The sequence below is a fragment of the Neltuma alba genome, unplaced genomic scaffold (genome assembly GCF_004799145.2).
Source record: "Neltuma alba isolate B1F8T4 unplaced genomic scaffold, ASM479914v2 tig00004862_pilon, whole genome shotgun sequence".
Classification (NCBI taxonomy): domain Eukaryota; kingdom Viridiplantae; phylum Streptophyta; class Magnoliopsida; order Fabales; family Fabaceae; genus Neltuma; species Neltuma alba.
In genome coordinates, this window is record NW_021633885.1 from 321,681 (window position 1) to 330,813 (window position 9,133).

Here is a 9,133-nt window from a genome sequence, read left to right on the forward strand (position 1 = left end):
TCTCGTTTCATTATGATCATATCATGCGCCAGCGTGCTCAACTATGGATATGTTTTTGGAAGATGTCGCCAATACTGTGTGATATTGTCGCACATCAATACTTCTATGCGTCCATGCATTTTAATTAAGTCAATATGAATGGAATTAAACTACAGACAGCTCGATGTGCAGGTTGTTAGTTGCAGGTTCATTAAGAGTTAAAATTCGTTAAGTCATTTCTTCCTTCTCTTTTTAGGGTCTTTAGTTGACTTTAATTATTTGGCAAAAAAGAAATAATCTTTAGATATGTATGAGCTTGTTCACTTACATGCCTCACCTTGTTTGAAGTGGCTTTTTCCCTTGTTATGTTATCCCAGGGCTGGTCATGCAATTATCGCCTGAGTCAACGAAGTCGTTCATAAAACGTGTTACCCCCTCCTATTTTTAAACGCATGACTTGGTTTATGGATATATATTTTGATTACGAGCCTTGATGCACTTTATCTGTTTCATTTAATATTTTTCTTCATATTATCATCAGTAATTTCACAGTTTTTCCCCCCACTTTTCTCACATATAATATCTTCATTAAAAGAGAAGTATTTTAAAAAAATATTATTACAAATAACTAATTTAATCAATTTTTAAAATTTTTTTAAAATTAATTAAGTCTTATATTTAAAACTCGATTAGTAAAAAGTAAGATTTCACGTTCCCTCATTTGATTCAGCCAACGTTACCATGAAAAATCTCAGAGATAACAATCATTGTCGTCTGTCTTCGTTTTAGGGGGATCCAAATTGGCAAGTTGGAATTCGCAAGTTGCAATCACATGACAATATTATCTTTGTATGAAGAGGTTAGCGCGCAGCTTGCCGGGGAGATACCAGATAATGATATTAATGTGGTGCTTCGAACTTAACCAGCAATTCTGGCTTCGATACCAGTTCCTTTTAAAGTTTCAACTTGAATAGCAAACCAGCCCCTGTTTTCCCAAATAGTTACGAAAACTCAAACAGTTGTAGTTTTACTAGTTAGCACTTGCACGTCCCATCGTTTTTCCAAGGTTGCCTTTTTAAATTGCAGACGACAATTGTGTGGCTATCACATGGCCACACGTCATAACTTATCCCACAGGTAATTCTATCTTTTTTTATAATGGCATCATTAACACACACACACACACATTGCTGTATGGGTCACTCCTCCGGTCCTATATGCGTAGTTGTTTCCAACTTAATTGTATAAATCAAGTATTGCACTTTTCCTCTCGGGGCGTATGATTTTTTTTTTTTGAAAAAACAATTTTACTATGCATAAGATAAATATGTAAAAAAAAAAAACTTTCTTAATTTATATGAAAGTACTCCTCCGGTCTTTAATATAGGACCCAATTCTTGAGTTAATTTTGATCCTGAATATAAGACTCATTTCTTATATTTATCAATTTTCTCTAAATTACCCTTATGGATACTCTCTCAACCATAATCAAATAGAAGAGAGAAAAATGGTATTAAAAAAGATGATTATGGTGTTTTAGAAAAAATGTGTCACTTTTCTTATAATTAACTAACTTACCTAACTTCCTTAATTTAATCAAATTAGTTAAATGAGTCTTATATTAAGGACTAGAAGAATATTATTTTAAGTGATTGGAGGATTGCTATGCATTGCATCTATTCTTTCCCATTGCGTAATCATTCTTTTTGAAAAATAAAATAAAGTAAGATCCGCCACATTAAGCTAAAAGAATAGAAGCCATTGAACAATAATCTTTGATCATCGTTACTTCGTTAGCCAAAATCATACCGAATAATTTTAATTCCGAAATTTGTTGTATAATAATCAACTAAGAATAGGCAACAAGCTCACATTCCTCTGATTTTTCTATTTGAGTGATGGTTGCCTCCTTAGCGTTAATTTCTAATACACGCGGAGAAAAACAACTAGCCACCAAACCCAGTGGAGGGATACCAGAAAACCTCAAATGGAAGCAGAATAATCGCTGCTTTCAAATACTTTGGGAATGACCAAAAAGGAGAAGCCTAAAACTGTGGTGTTGGGCGAATGTGTTTTAATCTTCAAGCTCAATAATCTTAACGACGGATGTGTCACCGACTTTCTGGCAAACAACAACCCGATCGTGTGCCTTTATAACCCCTGACGCTTTTCCATGATCAAGGGCAACCTTCAGAATGGACTCATTCGATGCTCCTGTTGACTCCGCCTGCATGCACAAAGCACGATATCTAGTCATTATGCATGCCATGGAACTTGTGAAAAAGACAGAGACATGCTCATCAAGTGGGTCCCACTCCTTCCTCGTTGTTCGTCCGTGCTTACAACTGTGGTATAAACAGTAATATACCAAAGGGCAATGCTATAGTAAAGTGATCTTTTTATCACTATGCATACAGATCTCCAGAATGAAGGTTATGTTCGGAAAACGTAGCCATAAGATTGAATCATGAGAAAAGCTAATCAATGGCGATCATAATCAAAGTTTCATAGATCAAAACCGTGATATTCTAAACTTCTGAGAATGTATTGAAGCAGAACTGTTAGTATGCAAGCAGCTCTCTCAGTCGAGCATCTCTGTGCCTTCATGTTAGATTCAAAGACTAATGCCTCTCCACAGTAAGATAAACTAGAAGCGGACAACTAGAAAAACAGATGAGAAAAAAGCTTCCACGAAAACAGCAACTTACAGGGTGTCGTGGATCAGCAAGCAAGGGAAAGAGAGCTCTCACTATAAGCGACTGTCTTGCCTGCACCATAAAAATAGAAATTCTTACAAATTTGGAGATGTTCCCACACAAATGTAAGCAAATTATACTTCTTGTTGATTATGAGTGCAACCACAACCAAGCTAATGAAGCATCATATTCCAAAGCACAACATAAATAACGACTGCATGTGCCCTATGGAGTATAAAGGATAAGTAAAATGCTACAGGCTGAGAATATGTGACAGCAAAATTAAGCTGCAATAATGTATTCTAATGATTCCATATATGCAATATTTAGTAAAGAGTAGTATACTAATTACATTAGATGGAAATAAGCTTTCCCACATATCAGTTGGCAGTTGTTCCTGGACAATGAAAAGGGAAAAGGAAAAAGATTAAATAGTCCTTATTTAACAATATAGAGCACTAAAATGTTTCTTAAGTAAACTTTTGATAGCCTTTATCAGCTGTCAATATTTCCGGAAGAATAGTCCTATATTCGATGAAAGTCCAAACATAAATTTAAACAGAATACAATAATTATCAGAAATTCTCTGGCCATATTTAAGCTTGAAAATCAGCAAATTCCAACCATTAAAATGGGTTGGGGGAGCGGGGTTCAGCCACATATATAGACAGCGAACAGAAATCAAGCTATAGGTGAATTAAAAAAAAAAAAAAATCAAGATCCAACCTCAAAGGCTCCAGTAAAGCTCCACTTTATCTGATTTGTCTTAATCTGAGGAATCACAACAGAGAGAACAGGCATGGGAGGCCTGTACTTTGCTATTAATCTGATGAGGAAATGTTACACGTTCAGAAAGAAACCCTTCAAGATTAGGTGAGAAATGCAGGGGACTAAAATAAGACTTGCTCATGGACACCAACATAAGCCACTGTATGAAATTCCTGAATTTAACTTAATTTAAGAAAAGTTGGCTATTTCAAATTTCCATGAATTCAAATATTTAAACATTTTTGCTATTCATAGACGAGGTACCTCGCAGCCCTTCCAGTTGAAGTGAAGCAAATAATAACAGAAGCCCTCACCTTAATAGCTGCCCGTACCTAAAAAAAATCATAAATACAAGAGGCTTCCCTCTGTTAATGACACGGATACAAAGTAATACCAAGAAGAGAGAGTGCCAGAATCTGCTATTGTGATGCAACATTAAAGCCTAAATACCGCAGAGGATGCGATAGATTCCAAGTGGGTCATTGGTTCTCCAGTATATTTAACTGTCTTCTTAAAATAGAGGTCTTGGTTGAAAACTTTCTCAGCCTACAGGAGAAAAAACAATAAATGATGTTAAATCACATGTAGAGAGGCACATTAGTCTAAAGAGTTCCTCACAAATATATATATTTTTTGGGGGGTGGGCGGGTGGCATAAAAGGTAAAACAGAAATCCACGTCCAAGGTAAAAGGAGAACTCAACCAATGTAGGTACAAGGGCCAAAATTCTTAGAACCAACATCTTATCAATGTATATTTTGATTCTCGATTTCTAAAACAGAGTAGTGGCTCCCAGTTCAACTACATCCCATGCTATATTTGCATCACAGTGAAGATTCCCAAGAAGTTCCAATACTATGGCTTAATAATCAGATTGGCATATAGAAATAAAAAGAGATTCACATCGGTTGTCAGAAAAAACAATATCTGAGCTTAACAGGAAAACATTCAGTGATGACTATGAATGGCCACACTACAACAGCTAAGACATCTATCATGAACAAACTAGAAGACGCGCACACAACCAAAAATTTGCTCAACAAAAAAAAAAAAAAAATCACAAAACCACAACATTGACCGATACCAAATCATCAGGAACCAAATTCATAGCTCAACATTTAATGAGAAAAACTTTCAGGAATGTCCGATTAAATCTAAATTAATCCCATCAGAATCTTAAGTATATGAAAAAAATTGAGTAGAGAATTGGATTTACCTCTGCACAAATTCGGCCAACAGTAGAAATAGTCTCAACAGGGTAATTCCCACGTAAGGTCTCCGCACCAAGAAGAATTGCATCACTTCCTGTATTTACTCATAGCAGGTCAGCAAACATACGCATCTTAAAGTCATCGGAGTTCTAACTAGATTGCAATGGACAGAAGGTAAAAAAAGAAAGACAGTTGAAAATGACCTAAACGCTAAATATCAGCATAAGTTAAAATTTTTTGTGCCTTTGATAACCTAAATATCAAGCAAATTAATACAGCAGAACAGCCCTAGGCACACTGGATATGAAGGAGAAACCAAATATTATAGAATCTAAATCTAATATGGAAGAGAATTATTAGCTCGCTCTGTACACACGTAAAAGTTTATTAGGAAACATGCAAGCTAATATAGGCATAATAGCCTTATAAGCACTCACCTAGCATGCGAAATCATAAATTGAGAGACTTACCATCCAAAACAGCATTCGCAACATCAGTGGCTTCTGCACGAGTTGGTCTTAAGTTGCTGGTCATGCTATCCACAACACGTGTAAGCACAGCAGGTTTCCCAGCCATATTACATTTGTAAAGAGCAGATTTTTGAAATAAAAATACCTACAAAAGCTTATAGCATATGGTTAACATCTCTTGCAACATTCATTCTGAAAAGTAAAAACAACCTTAAATTCACTAAACGGAAAGAGTCACAAGCATATGTCATGTTATTTGAGGCAAGTTAATTTCATTAGGCATGAACAATTGAAACAAAAAAAGAAGAAAAAAAGTCCCAATAACATTTACTCATGAAATGCTAATCTTCATCATGCGTAATAAAGTACATTGCCAATATGCCATAAGAATAAAATCTAAGAAATCAAGACACACACACAGCAAAACAAAATTCATGAACTTCAAACTGTGGAAACGAACTTCAACAAGGAGACTGACCTTCTCAGGTGGAAGATCTATTCCCAGATTCCCACGCGAAAGGATAATTCCATCAGCTTCTTGTAGAATCTCATCAAAATGGTTCAATCCCTTTTGGATTTTTTTTTGGGGGGGGGGGGTTTAAACACAAAATTTGGGTCAGCACTGCCAGCAGGAATCTAACTTCTGAAGAGATGAAATTTGTCCATACCCTGAGGAAATAAGCAGCTCACCTCAACATTTTCAATCTTTGCAAAAATTTGAGTTTGGTTCAGATCACCTAGTTTGGAAAGGAATTCTCGAGCCTGCATTACAAAAATATGAAGTTATGTTAATAATAAAAGCTGGAACAACAATAGAAGCTTAAAGTTAAATTACCCATTATGAATTTGAGGTGATTAAAACCAAGCAATGCCTATGAAACACAAGTTACCTCACGAACATCTTCTGCATGTCGGGTGTATGACAATGACAAGAAATCTATTTTATTTTTCACTCCCCAAGTGCTTATAACCTGCAAAAATTAAAATTAAAAAAATTGTGCTCTCGCATGAACAAACAATATCTACACAATTACTGATAAATTTGTGCAATAATAGGCAGATCATTGGAAAATGCAGGTTTAAGGCAGAAACTACCTCCTTGTCTTTCTCAGTAAGTGTGGGCAAATCAATGTGAATTTGAGAGGCATGCAAAGTGAACAATGCACCAGCCAATGTTGCTGAGTTTTTTATTACACAGACAACATCTTGCCCTCTGACTTCAGTAACCTGCACAACTTGTGATAAAATTTGTCATGCATGCAAAACCTCAACAGTTCCTATTTATGCACAAGACCTTTGAGATCAAATTGTTAAAACAGAAAGATGATAAAACAAAAATTTTGCTTCAGGCTTTAAGAATTTCAACTAACAAAGCCGCTACTTTGATAACACAGTATCCCAGTATAATCCCAGCTGAAAAATTTGATGCATGTGCGAACTTCCGCAATTGTAACGCAAGTTAAAAAAAAAAAAAAATCGAAGCAGGTTATTTAAGGAAAGAATAAAAGAGAACTAAAACAATAGATACATATTGGTATATTTTTTGAAGTTACCTCCAGCCATACAGAAGTAGTTTCACTGCCGGTGAACAAGTATTGACCAACAAAAATAGTATCTCCCTTCTTCACTGACTGAAAATAATAAGAAGAAACATTTAACATTGAGTTCAAATCAACACAGACATTTAAAAAGCAGGGTTATGATAACATTGACACGATCGACTCCAGGCATGCACCCCATATAACAACTTGGCATGAGGACGGAAGTCAGAGAATAACAATGAACCTTTGCTAGTCCATCAAAATTGATAGGCAATATCTCTGACGAGGCTTCTTTCCCCTTGTCCGGAGTAAGGACAACAAGACCATCTGCCTGAAGGGATATAGATGTCTCACTTCTGTTAACAACTTGCATCTCTGCACCCACTGTATCCAGCATAACCTGACAAATGCATAGAGTGACGAACAATCAACTCCTCCAACATATAAATAAAAAACCAAGAGAAATGGATAAGCACAATTGCAGAAATTGGTGAAGCACAATTTGAGATGGCTCAGGCAGTCAACGTAAAAATTAACAATGGATTGTCACGACCGTCAAGGCAGCGACTTTCTGCTTTTATTTAAACCAACGCCTCAGGAAAGCACAGGAGGAAACTCACAGCACAAAGCTTCTTAGTGCTCTTGATAGCGGCCTTCAAATTCTCCAAGGTCTCCTGATGATACTCCACATCACCCCAAGAGAAGTCGAAACGAGCCACTACAAGAAATAATAAACAATCCATGTAAAGCCTCTCCAGTCATGTTACCGCCATAAAAACAAAATGCTAGTCATCTACCGGGCGCCGGGCGGGAGGCCATAAGTTTACGAAGAAATGAAACAGGATTGAAAGCACGGGAGGATGACAAAAGGTAGCATAGTGTCATACCGGACATTCCAGCCTTGAGGCAGCTAGAAATAACCTCTACAGATCGAGATTTGGGACCCAGTGTACCAACGATTTTTGTCATTGCAGGAAAGAAGCTCTGGAAAGGTTAAAAAAGAACGAGAAATATAGGAAGATAAAATATGAATCAAAGCTCAAATCCAATTAAGAAATTAAAAAGAAAAGAGAAGGCCCCCCAACAGCACGCCATGGATCCATCTTGACAGACATTCGAAGTGTCCCGTATTAAAACGAACAGAAGAGAAAAAGATGAGAAAATAACAGAATGAAACTCACAGGCTTGGATGGCTCTATAATAGAGATCATCCTAATAGGTTCTTCAAGAAGCAAGTTAGTGGAATGCATGTTTGCTTATCGGTGGCTTCGAGACCCGAGCAACTGCTGTGGAAGAGGAAAAGGGGAGGATGATGAGGAAGAAGGAAGTTCGTTCAGAACAGGGGGGGCGTTATGCGACCCTCCCTCGTTTGGAGAAAAGCTTCAAACATCAAAAGCGAAGAATATGCCTATGCGCTCACGTTGCTTCCCCACTAGGCTTTCTCCGTTTAGCCATTTTTTTAACCACCAAATTTATGGGACACCCATTATTGCAAGCAAGCCAAACGGTAAAGCCCAATTCCTTAGTATTATTTTAATTAGAACAAATAGCCATGAAGAGCTCGAGCTTTCCATTGTCACACTTTTGAAAAACCTAAACCTACTCCCAACCTGTGCCAGGTCGCTTACATCACGGCTTTTTTTTTTTCTCTCACCAGAGCTTACATCACGGTTGATTTTCGCAATTCTTTTGTCATGCCCCTCCACTTCTTATCGTAGCACCGAATTTAACAGGCGTTGTTAGTTTTATACACGACACCTATTTTATATTTTTATTTATTTTTTCTCATAAAAATGGGAGAGAATTTAGAAAAATAATTAGAATATTTTAAAAAGAATATACTACCTTATGTCCTTAACATAATAACTAATTTAACTTTTAATTTGATTTTAAATATAAGACTCTAATACACTTTGTTTTTCATATTTATTTATTTTTTCAAAGTAGCATTTATAGTAGTTGTATATATTAAAAGTTCAATCAAATGGTAGTTTTAGCTAATGTATGATTAGCAAGAATATTTTAGGAAAGATAACACTTAATTATTACAAATAACTAATTCAACAAACTTTTTTAATCTACTTAAATTAGTCAACTAACTCTTATATTAAGGACCGAAAGTAGTATCATATTAACTAATATAATCAATATTTTTAATTTATTCAAATTAGTTAATTATGTTTTATATCAAGGATCGAAGGATTACTTTATTTTTTTTCAACCAATCCTTATAATTTTTATACATGAAAATAATTGTTTAAGTTAAATGATACGTTGATCGTGTTGTTATTATACTACCTTTGGTCTTTAATATAAAGCTAGTTGCCTAATTTAAATAGATTAAAAAAATTTACTAAATTACTTATTTATAATAAATAAGTATCGTCTTTCATAAAATAAACCTGCTGATTATATGTATTTGCTAAAACTACTATTTAATAAAAATTTTAATATATATAACTATTATAA

At 35.4% G+C, this 9,133-nt stretch overlaps 1 protein-coding gene across 2 annotated transcripts; it reads right to left on the reverse strand.

Annotated features, from left to right (window-relative positions):
- Window positions 1-1,740: 1,740 nt before the first annotated feature.
- LOC114745937 (pyruvate kinase 1, cytosolic) lies at window positions 1,741-8,090 on the reverse strand. 2 transcript variants are annotated; one of them, XM_028934114.1, is made up of 17 exons: window positions 7,846-8,090; window positions 7,552-7,648; window positions 7,285-7,382; window positions 6,909-7,064; window positions 6,677-6,754; window positions 6,219-6,350; window positions 6,014-6,094; window positions 5,814-5,885; window positions 5,602-5,691; window positions 5,124-5,268; window positions 4,659-4,747; window positions 3,894-3,989; window positions 3,708-3,775; window positions 3,402-3,501; window positions 3,028-3,072; window positions 2,688-2,747; window positions 1,741-2,206 (listed from the first exon to the last, which is right to left on the reverse strand). In XM_028934114.1, exons 1-17 carry the CDS (start codon window positions 7,912-7,914, stop codon window positions 2,054-2,056), a joined length of 1,629 nt encoding a protein of 542 aa, XP_028789947.1. In that variant the 5' UTR covers window positions 7,915-8,090; the 3' UTR covers window positions 1,741-2,053. The 2 variants fall into 2 exon arrangements, with proteins under 2 accessions (XP_028789947.1, XP_028789949.1); XM_028934116.1 differs by lacking the exon at window positions 3,028-3,072.
- Window positions 8,091-9,133: the final 1,043 nt, after the last annotated feature.

Excerpts from the sequence above, each read along its gene's own strand:
- LOC114745937 (XM_028934114.1), bottom strand. The coding sequence starts at position 7,914 with ATGCATTCCACTAACTTGCTTCTTGAAGAACCTATTAGGATGATCTCT. Across the intron at positions 5,269-5,601 it reads TAGATCTTCCACCTGAGAAG|GTATTTTTATTTCAAAAATC; the intron begins GTCAGTCTCCTT and ends AAGCTTTTGTAG. Across the intron at positions 2,748-3,027 it reads AAAGCTTATTTCCATCTAAT|GCAAGACAGTCGCTTATAGT; the intron begins GTAATTAGTATA and ends TTTATGGTGCAG.